The sequence below is a fragment of the Marmota monax genome, unplaced genomic scaffold, assembly GCF_021218885.2.
Source record: "Marmota monax isolate L192 unplaced genomic scaffold, Marmota_monax_Labrador192_F-V1.1 WCK01_AAM20220418_F8-fsc00130, whole genome shotgun sequence".
Classification (NCBI taxonomy): Eukaryota; Metazoa; Chordata; class Mammalia; order Rodentia; family Sciuridae; genus Marmota; species Marmota monax.
In genome coordinates, this window is record NW_026693244.1 from 2,979,007 (window position 1) to 2,994,243 (window position 15,237).

The 15,237-nt window shown below is 36.6% G+C and overlaps 1 protein-coding gene across 11 annotated transcripts in view; it reads left to right on the forward strand.

The window, feature by feature from the left end:
* Mast4 (microtubule associated serine/threonine kinase family member 4) overlaps positions 1-15,237 on the forward strand; it is a 565,691-nt gene that overhangs the window by 309,920 nt on the left and 240,534 nt on the right. For 6 of the 11 annotated variants that reach the window (XM_058583078.1, XM_046456189.2, XM_058583080.1 and 3 more), the window contains one exon: positions 8,943-8,978. The exons of the other annotated variants lie outside the window; for them this stretch is intronic. In XM_058583078.1, coding sequence (XP_058439061.1) covers positions 8,943-8,978 — 36 coding nt within the window. The remainder of the gene's footprint in view (positions 1-8,942; positions 8,979-15,237) is intronic. 11 annotated transcript variants of the gene reach the window in all.

Here is a 15,237-nt window from a genome sequence, read left to right on the forward strand (position 1 = left end):
ATGTCCATATTGTGGTAGGTGTCCACTAGTCATGGAGTAAGTATGGTAGATGTCCATATTGTCTATCACATGCTAGGCCTGCTGGGAAGCCCATCTCACTTCCATAAAGGGGCTGTCGATCTTAATAATTGCACCTACTGCAGTGTCACACATCCCAGTGCCAGAAATCCATTTGCTTGGATCTTGAGGATGTTTTCCTTGGTACCTCACTGTAGCAACCATACCTTTGGACACAGAGAAGACTGTTCATTAATGGGAGACTTCTGGTGTACTGTCCAGATATAAGGCTACCAGAGAGTAGAGTAGGTGTTGAGAACAATTGTGCTTCATGAATTATGAACTGATTTAACTCATTTCTAATTTTGCCTTTCTTGGATGGGTGTAAGAGTGTTTAGAGATGGGTAGAAAGATGAGAGTGATCAGCAGAGGGAGACAGTATTGTTAAAGAACAGTTAGGACCATAGAGACACAGTCACAAGAAACTCTGGGTGGAGCTGAGCCTGTTGGACCTTTGAGACCGATTTGTCATACGGTAGATATACTGAATTGCTTGCATTAAATTAGAAAGTTTCTAAGGTTGAATTCCTTATTTTGAAGCTAGATAGGAAGATAGGAAGTAATCTTATATGTAATTGAAGAAGCTTGGGTTAATGTAATTGTACATAGTTTTGTGTACTTAAAAAAAAGTTACATTCAGACATGGTATATTCAGAGCATAATGCCTTGACTGGCTGTTTAGAAAAGTAGTTTGAGTAAAATGAGGTTATTTCCAAAATGTAAGGAGAGGAAATCACCTTGGTTTTACAACTGATGTGAAATAGATTTATGAGATTTTCAGAAAGGTGAAGGCAACATTTCCTGAGAGAGAGGGAAAGAGTTTAATTCAAGCAAAATAAAGGACACATAAGCCACATTTGGATAACTTTTAAAATAAATTTATTTTCTGCTTAGCACTTTCTATCTTCCCCCCCTCAAATATTGAAGCAAGAATTCAAAATATGTATTCTCAAAGCCACAAGAAATCCAGTGTCATTTTGAATGTTAGAAACCCAAAAACAAAACGAAGAAAGAATTGAGTGTTGCATCTGAATTAGCATTTAAAGTGGCATGTTTATATAAAAAGAGAGCGGTGTAATATATCCTGAGAGTAAAGAGAGGATTTCAGACTGGGAAGAATGTCAATTGCATTTATATATTCATGGAGTAGCCGGTTTGGTATTTGGCATGTATTTGCATCATTTCTTATCACACATGCACTTATCTTCTGTGAAATAGTGAGGGAGGAGATTTGGGAGATGGAAACAATGTAGGATTGATATTTTTACCTTTGAAAATAAGAGGAAGAATTTACATTTGCTCTAGTGGAGAGGGTTAGGTTACCCTAGGGGAGGTTTAGATTTTTCGAAATAGGTATGCATTTCAAAAAAACACTGAAGAGTGCAGATCCAAATCTCTCTCTCTCTCTCTCTCTCTCTCTCTCTCTCTGTGTGTGTGTGCGTGTGTGTGTGTGTGTGTGTGTAAGAGATAGATAGAATGGGGGGGGGCACTATGGATGCCTGTGTACTTTTAACTGATTCTCAAGATAAATCTAAAATGACACTTTCATTTGAGAACTACTGTTCTTAGGTGAGCTTCAGGAGGTTTGAAAGTGTTACGGGTCCTAAAAACATGAAAGAAAATACCCATTTCATATTCACTAGGATAACTTTTTAGCAAGTCCGAATCCAGCAGGATTTGGGGGAAGGTTTTTCAGTGAGAAATTCTTTGTAGTAAGACCTATACAGAATGGCCCACTGGGACAGGTAAATATATGTACTTTCTCACTGAAAGCCACCTTCTCCAGTCTGCAAATCTGTAGAGAATCCCTGGGTAGCCGTCCAGAGTGTGGACTCAGGACATACTGCCCAGTTTTGAATCCTCTCTCTGCCACTTAATCAAGTATGTGACTTCAAATTGTACTTAACTTCCATGTGTCCTGGTTTCCTCATTGGTAAAGTGAACATACTGTAATATTCAGGAATTGTTTAGAAGATCAATTAATATTTCTAACAAGGTTATAATAGTGCCTGCATGCAGTAAACACCATGTGTTTTGTTAAAACATGTTAGGGATTATACCTTGTTCCTTCTTCCTCCAAATTCTGTCTTACTGAGTTAGACAAAAGACCGCAATATAGACTGGGCAGTTTTCTTAACGCCAGATAATTTGAATAGCTCTTTCTAAGGGGCTATTTTGTTTTCCAAGGAGAGGTGTTAAAGGGGGAGTTGACTTCATATCCCTGGGTTGATCTTTCACTCTATCCTGTGATCATAAACCCTGATATAGAAGTTTCTACATATGCAACAGAGACAGACCTATACATATTGTGGCTCTGTATCATCAGGATGTGGGGGAATGAAATCCCTGTGTTCAATGGCCCTTCTAGAATAATCGTTCACTTTTCAGCATAGTATATAGGTCACTTCTTGAAACTCTGTTTTAGAGCAGAAAAGTGTTGATGAGAATGATGTGGGGCATTATAGCTGTCCATATGGAATATTTCAATCATAGGATTATAGAACTAAAAGAAACCTTAGGAGAAATCTGATTTAAAATAGCTTTATTTGATAAATGAATAACTGAGAGCTCAGGATTTGGAACCTGCTTTGGTCAGATAGTGGACTGATTTTCAACCATGATGAGGATTTAGGGTTCCTGACCACCAGGGACTGGAGCAATGTTTCTTCTTCAGATCAATATGCTCCAGTCACAAACATGGGTGGCAATAAGGGGGTATAGACATTTAGTTCTAGAAAGACATGAATTTTAGCAGTGACATCCATGGTATGGACCAAATAAAAGATAAGCTTCAGAAAGCATGTTTGACTTTACCATCCTTGTCACAATTTCTTTGAACTTTTTTGGAAAACAAGGCCAATTCTTAAAAGCTTCTACTTAGCACGTAGGAAAACCTTGAGTCACTCACCTACCACTGCCAGGAGCAAAGCATACCTCAGAATAATAAAGAGACTAGTGATGGGGGTACAATTGTCCCAGCTGCAGCAACTGGCAACCCCCAAATATATCCATCATCCAGTTAGACATGTGAGCAGCAGCTGAGTTCTGTATTGCCCTCTGTTTACCCACATTGCATGGTAGTAAGTTGGATGCTCCTTGGCCCTGACAGGAGAGGCAATTGTGTTTCTCTTAGTGTCCTTGGGTCCCTCTGTCACAACAACTCCTGGAACTTCAACACCCTTCTCTTTTACTTTTGGTGGTAGCAGACTGTCAGACCTAAGCAGCTGCAAAAGAAATTAATGTGTTTTAAGGTTACTTTTTTTTTTCTTTTCATTTTTTGCTTTACTGCAGTGGGAATCTTACCTTCTGAGGTTTTGGGGGTGTCATTTCTTTCATCCTAAAGACACATACATTGTCTTTTAACATGTTGTTTTGTAAAGTCTCCTTTTTTTGGATGAGGTCCAGGACTTTCCTGTGTTTATATGTTGTAACATGAGACACGCCTGTGGAACATACCAGTAACTCCATAATTCTTCCCTTCTCGGTGACCATCTGAGCTCTGCTTCACATCACACATCATCCAGAGAACTTTTGGCTCTCACCCCTAAGAGATGCTAGGCAGATAGTTCTTTCAACACAATTGCCCGAAAGGAAAAAAAAAAATGACTGATTATAGTTTATGAATTTGATTTGCAGGTGGACATAAATGAGTGGCATGAATTTGACCTAGAAGGACATATTTTAATGTCTTTTTTAGAGTGAAGATTCTAATAATAAATTTATACATGTATGGTATGGAGGGAAAGATCTTAAATACCTGTGTTTTAGAAATATGAAATATTTTTTTTCAAGAAGTGTTTGGATATTTTAGAGATACTTACATGAAAATATTCTTAGGTTATACTAAACTAATAGTTTATCTTTGTGTTCTTTATTGTGAAGGAAAAAAAATTACTTCTAACTTCCTGTGTGTCTTAGAGATGCATGGGATTAACCTAGTGGTGACATTAGCTCTGAGTGCCTTATTGTTCCTAAACCTGGGTTTTCCTTGGCAGTCTGTCATTGTTATGGGCAGTGGTGTTATGGGCACCGGTGGTTTGTGCTTTTACTTAGAGAAGTCAGCTTAGAGGCAGAGGTTATCTTTTTGATTTATTTTTTAAGAGACTGAAGAGGGCATTTGCTTTTGGGGTTGGCACCACGTGACTTCCACGTGTACCTGCTGCAGAAAAAGTGCTAATGTTTTTTTGTGAGGGGAAGCTGGGACCTTCCCACTATGCTGGGCAGCAGAGCCACTGGAAGGAAAGTTTTGTGTCTTTTCCCTACTCTCTGGGGCCTTTCTGCCAGTGTAGTAAACACTAGTATTTGTTTTGCATGGGGCACATGAATGAGTTCACCAGGGGTTTTGTAATTCAAGGTGTCAAGCATAGTGTTTATTATCTTAACAAATCAAGAATCAATTATCTGCAAGAATAAGCACAAGGTTTTTTTTTATGTCTAGGGTAAATTAGTTTAAATGCTAAAAACAGTCCTTGTGGATTAAAGAAACACCTAGAAGCAATGAAGTATGTTTTAAAAATGAACTTGACATTACATATTGAAATGAAATTAATAGATCAGTATACAGGTTTCATGTCTTAGGGGAACAATGGCAGCTTTTTTAGGTATGCTTCCAAGGTATTAATTTGTATGTAAATGCAGTTGATTCTGATAGAATCACAGGGAAAATATTGTTGTCAAACATATGGATAAAAGCATATTACTTAATTATTATCTTTGAGAGTTCAGGCCACTTAGCTCTTTTTTTTTTCCTATTTACTTTTTTTTTCCTTCTTAAAGAGGTTGCCTGGAATCTTTAAGACCATGGTAAAGATGGTGATGGCTGTCTTTTCAGATATTTGAAAGGAGGATTGTAGCAAAGATAGTTCAATGGGGGTACTTCATAAGCCTCTGTCTAGTCTTCCACTCAGCACACACCATATTTACTGTTTAACATCACCTAGGCTGTACTCTGTTAACATCCCAAGAACTGTGAGATCTGTTTCTTTTAGCCCAGAGCAGAATATAACACAACAAAACAACTCGCCACCCCCACACAATGCTTCCTCTCATGGAATTCCATGTAGCATGAACCAACATCCCAAGAGCACTATCGCCTTCCCTGCTCTACCAGTTAACATTGCAGTTTTTTCCCTTTAAAAGCCAGTTTTATTGAGGCATAATTGGCATACAATAAACCATGCATAATTTGAAGTGCATAATTTGATATATTCTGACATGTATACACCTATAAAACCACCACCTCCAGCAAGATAATACATATTATAAGTACATGTAATTTATGTTTATATATTATTATTTATATATTTATACATTATTATTATATAAATAATATATTATACACATAGTGTATGTATGTATATTCATATATCTCCTATAAGTTTTCCTTCACCATGTACCCCAACCAGGCAACTACCAATGCCTGCCATCTCTAAAGGTTTGTATTTATTTAAATAAGTAATTGGAACAGTACTGTACCTACCCACCTCTATTTATTTTTATTTGTTTTTTGATCTGACTCATTCCAGTCAGCATCAGGTTCTTTTTACACTGCCTGGATTATTGTGGTTTAATGTAAGACTTGAAATTAATTCTTGTGGCATATGTTAACAATAATTCATTACTTTTTATTGCTATATTGAATGGTTGTGCTACAGTTTGACTGTTCACTTGCTGATGGGCATTTGAGTTGCATATCCTTTTGGTCTTTATAAATAAATCTGCTATAGGTTGAACTCTAATACAAAAATTTGAACTCCAAAATGCTCTAAAATCTGAAACACTTAAAGTTGCAAGAATTTTGGGTAAGAGATGCCCAAGTCATGGAAATGATCTGTCAGTATTTTCTCCTGTCCTGGGGCTTGTGTTTTTATTCTCTTTGTAGGATCTGTTGAGAAACAAGAGTTTTTAATTTTGCTCTAATTTATTGACTTGTTCTTTAAATGCTTTGGTGTTAAGTCATCTTTGCATAATCCAAGGGTGCAAAGGCTTTCTCCTGTGTTTTCTTTCAGAAGTTTTAGAGTTTGCATTTAGACTAATGACTAATTATGAGTCATTTTTTGTATGTGGAGTGAAATATGGATCAAAATTCGTGTTTTTACATACAAGTATCTAATTGCCCAAGAACCAATTGTCGAACAAACTATCCTTTGCCCACTGAATTGCCCTGTACCTTTGTCAAAGCTCAGTGTCCCCATATGTGTCCACCCACAGGCTTTCTATTCCATTTTGTTCTTGGTCTATTTGTCCTTATACCATTGCCATGCTGCTTGGATTATTGTGGATTGATATAAGTCTTGATAATAGTAGTGAGGATCTTCTAACTTCCTGCATCTTTTCCCCATTGTTTTCACTATAGTAGGTTCTTTTACTTTAGAATCAGTTTTGTCAGCTAGTATAAAAAGCCTAAGGGGATTTTTTTTCTTTCTTTTCTTTTTTCTTTTTTGGAATTGCATTGAATCACAGATCAATTTGAGGAACTGTGAAGAGCTGATGAGTAATTCTGATGAAACTGTAGCCTAGAAATGGATTGAAGAGAATAGTGTGTCAGTGGCTACAGTATGGAGAGATGGGGACAGGACTACCTCCACAGGGTACTTTTGGTGTAAATGAATAACCCATGTTGGGGAGAACAATATGAGAAATGAGTGACCAGAAAGGAGTTCATTCTCTGTTAGAAAGCCCTCTCAGAAAAGCCTAAGGGAATGGTTGGGTGGGTGGTTGTAGAAGCAGCTCAGGGAATTATTTCTAGTTGAAGTTTGAGAGAACTACCCACATTTCTTCTGGAAAGAACTGCAGTGGAGAACCTGGAATCCAAAAGTTAGTGGAGGAAGTATAGAGACCAGGAGATGCTCAGAGGCTTGGGAGAAGGCCACTGCCTGAGGAGGTGGTTGTGCTGGGCTTGGAGAGTATGGCATTAAACTCTAAGGAGCAAATTATATAAAGCAATGAAGGCCTGTTGCACACTTGACCAGAATATTAATCTAGAGCAGTGGGTCTCAACTCAGGGTGAGGTTGCTCCGGAAGGTGACATTTGACAATTTCTGGAGACATTTTATTTGGTGGAATTATTGGGGTGGGGTTAGGGTTTCTTCTTCATTTGGGAGATGCCAGAGATACTGCTCACTACCCAATAACTTACAGGGAACCTCTACTCCCACACCAACAAAGAATCACCTGCCCCAAATGTCAGTAATGCCAAGGTCCAAAGCCCTGGTCCAGAGAAGAAAGAGCAGAATCAAAGGTGGAATGAGAGTGAGTGTTCACTGGAAAAAAAAAAAATGTTCTCTTGTGTAGTGATGGCAGAAAGTTACCTGGATGTCCAGGAATTGCTGTGAGACTCTCCTTTGGCAGTGTTTTTGGAAGATTCTTAAAATATGCTATTAAATAAAACTAGAATTCTTTTAACAAAAGAATACCTTGACTACAAATAAATGGAAGGAATTCAGAACGTCTGAGTTAGTTCACTTAAGAAGAGAATGAATGATCATGGCAATGTCCTTGGGTTTATCAACTAGTCTGCTTTTGATTACCAGTGATAGGAAACCTAACCCAAAGTGACTGGAAAAAAATAAAGGAAATTTACCAGCCAATATGACATTTTACACCAGGCTTCATGTGTGGGGATTGATCCAGAAGGTCAGGGCTATCGTAGAGGACCCTGGCTCTCCTTTCTCCCTCTGCAGGCTTCCTTCCATGGACATCTGACAGCAGTTCCCAAGGTTATTCTTTTTTCTTGTTCACTTTCACTGGGAGAGAATCTGTCTCTTTCTGCTATCATGGATTTCTTGTTGATTGGACCATTTTAAATTCTGTGTCCAGCCATGAGCATGGCAATGTTTATAATGTTACTCTCATTAGCTCAGGCCTCTGCTGTCCAGCGCAGTAGCCACTAGCCACATGTAGCTATTGAGCTCATGCAATATGACTAGTCTAAATTGAGATGGGAAAATAGAATGTGAAATATCTCATTAATAATCCTTATATTAATTTCATATTTAAATGATAATTTTGGATATATTGGGTTAGATAAAAAAATATAAAAACTATATTCGTCTGTTTCTTTTAAAAGTTCTTAAATGTGACTACCAGAATTTTAAGACCATGTAAGTAACTTGGAATTATATTTCCTATGGAGAGCAGTAGTGTAGAACAATTAGGAATTCTTAGAAATGAAGTGTTGTCAATCCTACCTGAACATGTGGCTGATATACACTGGGGAGAGAGAAAATAGATACTGGGCAAGTCACCATAAATGAACACAGTCATGGTGGTGAGACTGGCATTACAAAGGTTTGTTCATTTGCTACTGTTTTACTAAAGATGAATGTTTGGAAATTCTAGTACTCTACTGCCACTAATCCAAGCTAATTTTTTTTAATTTAGTTTGGAAAATTGTTTAATTAATCATTGTGCTCTTAGTAACTAGTGAAATAGCACAAAGTTACACAGAGTGGAAGAAAAAGTCCCCATCCCTTTCAACCCCTGTGTCCATTCATAATCTTAGGTGGCCATTGTTCTGCTGGTCTGTGTCTTTCCGTTCCCTGCTCCATGTCCAGGCAAGTGTGTTCGCAGACATTGACTTGTTGCAGTCATGGATGCTGCCTGTCCTGACAAAAACGTTAAGCACTCACTCTTCAATTTGCTTTTTTGACTTTATCAATCTTCTAAGTCCCTAGATATAGATTTATCCTATTCGTTTTAATGATTATGTAATATTTTACATGATACATATATTACGTTTCATGTTATTGTTTCTTTATTAATGGACATTCATATTATTTTCAATACCTCCCTTTCCTCCCCATTTCCCACCCCACAACAAACAATGCTACGATCAACATCTTTGTACCTATATCCTTACGTGCTGGTCCTTTTTTTTCCTATAGGATAGATTCCCAGAAGTGGAATTGCTTGGTCAAACGGTATGTGTATTTTTAATTTTAATAGATATTGCTAGCTTACTTTACCCATAGGAATAGCAAATCACCTTCACACGTAAGAGTACCCATTTCCTACATTCTCACCAGCACTGGATACCACTGCTCTTTGTAATTCTTGCTAATCTTATTATCTCTAATGATTATTTTAATTTCCATCTCCTTTTCTATCACTAATGCTAAATATATTTTCAGTGGGTATTGTCTATGAATTTTCTCTCTTTTTCGTTTCATGTTCATTTTAAAAGCCCATTTTCAATTTCTAGGAACTCTTGTATTTTAGAAATATTAATCCTTTGTTGTATGTTTGCAACTATATCTTTGTGGTTTTTATCTCTGGTTTGTAATCTTTTGCTAAATGAAACCTGTTAATTATTGTTTAATCAAGCACGTCTTCTTTTCCTGTATTGCTTCTGAGTTTTCTGTCGTGCTCAGGGTGGTACCATCTACCTCAAGGTCAGATAAACATTCTCTTAAGTTTTTTTTTCTCCAATTTTTAAAGAACATTCTGTTTTACTCTGATTTTAAGCTTCATACATGATAAGAGATAGGATTCTTTTTTTTTTTTCCTAGATGGATAACCAGTTATTTAAGTCCTACTTGTTATATAAGAACCTTTATTTTTCCTGGGATTGAAATGTTACCCTGGTCTCATGTAAAGATGCCACATGTTATTGTATCTATTTCTGGATTGTCTATTCTCATCCCTATCTGTCTATTTCTGTTCCTACACCATTCTGTTTTGAATGTGGTGGCTTTCTTGTGACTTGTCATGTCTGGTAAGTTCTCATTCACTACTCTTCTTTTCATACTTTACATGACTGTTTTTGCCATTTATTTTTTATTTTCCATATTTTAGTTTAATTCTAAAATTTAAAATTGCAGGAATTTTATCATAAATTGTTTTAACATGAAAGGTAATACAATACTACACAGTAAAAAGAATCCAAAATTAATATTTCTCAGTATGGGACCTCTTTACCCATGTTGATAATTGTAAAAATATTTACTGATGATTTTACTGAGGATTATTTTTTATCAATTTTATTTGTTCAAATGTGGTCTTACTTCATGTCTATTCTAATTGTATAATTACTCCAAGGTACAGAAGCGGGATTACAGACATAATATTTTAATCTGTCCATGAAATGAATCATTGCATTAAAGCTTGTTTCCAGTGAATATAATAAATAAATAATTTGTATTTCTTTTGCTATACCAAACTATGAAATATACTCATATCTAGATTGGCTGAGGGCTGTGTAAATATAATGTAAACAAGAACTATCACTGCAGTTCATAATAAACCAAGTATTCAGAATCTTTTATGATTTGATTGTTTTTAAGCTTAGAGTTGAGTATGTTATGGACTTCAAAAATTGTCACACTTGAAATTTTAGAGAAAGTTCTGTAATATTTGATGTTTTTTACAATTCTTAACTTTTAATATATATTAATATGATGTTAACTCACTTGCATTCATGAATACTGACATATTTGATTGATTTTTTTTTGAAACTTTACCTGGTACAATATTAAAGTAATAAATACCTTTGTGTTTCCTAAAGGTATTTGAATTATTGGAGCTAGACACTGAAGTTGCTTGTGTTTAAAATAATGGTAATGTTAGCTTACAGAAGAATGTATATATAAACAAACGTGAGGTCTATATCTCTTCTTTCTTTCTTTTTTACTTTCTTTTCTTTTCTTTCTTTCTTTCTTTTTTTTTTTTTTTTTGATGCTGAAGTCAAACTCAGGTCTTTGCTCATGCTAAGTATTCTACCACTGAGATATAACCCCAGCCCAAAATATGTATTTGCTTAAGGAAATACAGAAATATCCCCATATAGGTCCTGCCTGTGTTTATTTGATTCAGTAGAAAATCTCATTAGTTTTTCTGTTACCAAAAAATGAAAGGGTGAAATATTAATATATTATGATTATTACTGAATGGCATATGGATAAAATACAATTTTGTCTCAAAATCTGAGATTCCTTTAATTTTAATGGTAGTAAAATTCAAATAAATAGATGGGTATAGAATTTTTTTGCATATATGTAATTATTTAAGATCATAATTTAGAAAAGTGAGGGAAATTGAATTACTAACAGTAAGACCAAAAAAGGACAATAAAGTTAGTAATATCAAAACTGTCTATTGAACTTAGGATCTTTACCAAGTCAAAACCAAATATAGCCCGTGCATGAATGCAATATCTGTAGCTTGGGAGGCTAAGACAGAAGGATCTCGTGTTCAAAGTCAGCCTCAGCAAAAGGAAGGCGCAAGGGAACTCTATATATAAGTGAAACCTCTCTATATAAAATTCAAAATAGGGCTGGGGATGTGGCTCAGTGGTGAAATGCCCCTGAGTTCAATCCCCAGTACCCGCCACCCCCAAAAACAAAACGAAGAAAGAAAACCAAATATAGTTTTCTGCTCTGCTCTAAAGGTGATGATGAAGGGTTACTCCCTATCTCCTACCTCATACTTATGTGGAACTATTCAGAAGGCACTTCATGGACCCCAGTTTTGGTCTCTATGATTACTTCCCATTAAAGGGTACCAGGTCTTTTTTTTTTAGATCTTAACTGGATGCTGTCTGTGGTTAAGATAGACATAAGTTTATTGTTTTCTGATCCGCTTTTTGCTAAAGATCAAGGCTTCTTTAAGTAATGTCTGGAGTGAAGGCTGTAAAGGACAGATTTACCAAATTGAAGGAATCTCTATTGGGTATTGGTGAAAACATAAACAGCAAAGAAGAAATGGTAATTATAGCCACCAATAGTCAATCATGAAATACGCAAAGATGACAAATGATACAAACTGTGCTAAATAAAAGGCTTCTCATGTTTCCACATTAACTGTGTTTTCATCAACTCAAGGTGTGTTTTCTGAACCCAAGTTTTAATCATCATCAAAATTGACAGTTGATAAACATAAATATAAAAAGATATAATTACAGCACATCTCAAATACGATTATATGTATATATTTGTGTAAATTCTACATTGTTAATCTTAAAATTGTCCTAGAAGGTAGGTAGACTCCCCAGAAATTTAATATCATAGTAAAAAACTAATATATAGTGTCATAAGAGAAAAAATATCCAAGGGTTTTTTTTTTTTTACTTTTACCATTAAATGTTTAACCATTTAATTTGTTCCAGGGCTCTCCCACTACTTCACACCCTGAAAGAATTATTGAATTAGGGTAGAGAACCTCTGTTTTTGTCAAACAACATAAAACTCTTGGAGAGAGTGGGGAGTGACTTTAGGAGTCCCCATGTAGTACTGTGGCCATGGGGTTTACTTTTACTGAAGCCAGTATTTGTTGACCTGGACAAGATGTCCAAAAATCCACTCATGAACAGAGGACACAAAGTGATAAGTTGGGAAGCTAGAGGCACTAGAATAATAAAAATAATGCTCACAGGATTTAAGGAATGGAGGATGGGGGATGCCCCAAACTGGGAAAAAAAAAGTGTATATGTGTGTGTATAATTTATATCTATCTAAAAAAATCTAATACCTATATTTCTTTTTTTCAAAAGCAAAACCAAGGTTGTGTTATAGACTGAGTCTAACGTAAAGATACTAAACAAGTGCAGGTGCTGCTGTGTTGACCAGAAAACATTTGGATGTACCTCCGGAGGTATTTTGCTTAGTTTACTACTAGAATATGTTAAGACTTCTATACTCAAGAGTTAGCAAAGTATTGATGCTGCAGATCCATTGCCATCATTGACTTCCATATTGCTTAAATTTTAAACAGATCTTGTCAGGGCTAACATGTAGTGTCCCCAGGGAAAGATGTAGTTCTTTTGGCGTGAGGTTCACCCTTTCCCCAGGCTTACTGCAGAAATTATAAATCAGTCATAATTGTTACCTGAGCGCTTGTCTTCCGCAGGTCGTCTTGCCATTAAGAAATGAGTTGAGACTGCTCCATTTATTCGGATAAAGCCTCTGGGTCAGTAGTCAGTGACCCTTATTCTCTGTGCCTTAAAGAGAAATTGCTGCCTCTACCTTTTGGGAAACCTATTGTGAGATAGTGATATGTACCCCCAGCTGCACTGAACTTTCAGGTTCACTCATGTCAAAGGACTGCCTTTTAAAATGGCACATTAAATTTGACCCTTGCTATTAATCCCTATAATATTTTTATACATCTGAATGTTTAAATGTCAGTCTCCTCTGTTTTCTGCTATCATTTCTGCTAGCATTCAAATTCTAATGAATGAAATAGCTACTTGCAAAAAAAAATCAGTCTCTCTCAGTATTGCATTCGTTAAAGGCCAACATACTATCTCTTAGAAAGGAATAGGGCTATTGAAATGTATGAATAGAAAACTTCAAAAGTGAATCTGTCAAAGTGATAGAAAGTAAAGATATTTTAAATATAATTGCAGTTGTATTCAGTAGTGAGGAAAAAAAAAAAAAGTCAAAGCGTTTCTACTTAATGCCATTCCTGAGGTGTGGAAAATGTTGTGAGAATGAGTAGAATATTCACAGGAAGGAGGGCACCTCAGCATTCTCCAATTTAGGCCTGCACGTGTCCCCCCCACCTCCAATTTATCTGACCAGGTCTCTACCATTTCTGTTAAGGCCCCTTCATTTTCATCTGCTCAGGCTTCCAACTGTGGAGCATAAGATCACATATGTAGGGATACTGGGACTGAACAAATATTTTCTTTTACATGGAACTTTCAGAAGAATCCTTTTATCTCCTAGATGGCCAGGCTCCTTGGAGGCCTGAACAATGCAGACTCTCTGGGAGCTTAACACACTTTGAAGTGGATTGCTCCCCATTGTAGGTCCGCAATAAAAAGTGGGGTTTTCATAGTCTTTGTATTGATGTCTGCAAAGCCAGATGGCTTTGTAAAAAGAGCCTAAAAGCAGTGTAACTGATTAAAAGAAATGCCAGGTAGTTGAAGGCTTCCATACCCCATGTGAGTCTAACAGAAAGAATTGTTCTCTTGGGGTATGTTAATATTAGAGAATCTCATTCTCGCATCTTCAGAGGGTGGCCAAAGACAATAGAGACAGGTGTCCGCACCAGGAGCCTACAAAATGAAGGTGTCTTGAGCTGGCCGTTGGAAGAACCACTTTGAAAGGAAATGAAACTGGCCAGAGTGTTTCATTTACTTTAAGTAAGGGTTGTGGATACTTGTAGGGTTGTGTCTCATATCAAATTTTCTTTTCTTTCTTGTGTTTTAATTGGGGTCCTAGATCTGCATGGTCTTGAAACTCCAAAGAGTCCACTGTCTCATGCCTCAGAGTGGCAGCTCACCCTTCTCTCTACAGTGTAAATGGCTCTATTGAGTGGATGCTGGAGCCTTGGCTTTTTTGTGTCTGCTGTAGAAATCATCCTGGCTGTGTGTGTAACCCTGCACACTGACCTTAACCTAAGAACACAGTCATATTTTTCAAGTTGTTTAGTGGAGGGCTGATGAAACTTGGCCTTGTAGGTACAGGAATTCATAGAAGTGACAAATTGTTCTCTGCTTTCATAACCTAGCATCAGAAATGGGCTTTGCAGCCAAAGGAAGAAAAAGCTCATCTTAAGAAGAACTTGAAAAACCATCATGAAAGAATTAGCTGGCCCTGTGTTTAGTTGGTTTTTTTTCCCCTTCATCAGGAAACACTTTAATCCTGCAATGAACAGCATGTGATAGGGCTTTAAAAACCAAAGCACAAGGCTCTTCCATTTTCTCGGTTACCATCTCTCCCCCGCCTCATCAGATGTGCTGCTGTTGGGCTTGCAGAGCAGAGATGGCCGGGGACCTGGCACCTGGCAATTTCCACTGAAATAGCTAATTTCAAGAAGAGTTTGTACATTTTGACCTCTCTGAACTTCTGTGGATCCTTGGAAAGAGGGAAGTAATTCAAACCTGAAGGCATTTCCAAGAAATTGTGTTGGAGAATAAATTGATACATGTATCCCTATTATTTTGGCCTATCTTTTGAGTAGCAATGTAGAATACAGGATATTTTAATATACTAGGGCTAACTTGTCCTTGTATAAAATAGTAATTTGAATAATTTTTCTATCAGTCATGTAGGTAATCGTTGAGGAGGACCAGAGAAGCTAGAGAACACAGGAAGAAATGTTTTCAAAATTACCCTAGATCTTATCACTGAGGGAAAAGACAGTTTTAAAAGCAGGTAATTTAGCTTTCATTACTGCCTTTGGTGCATTATGATTTTTCCTTTTCATACTTCCACTGTCAGAGTCTCAGTATTTAAG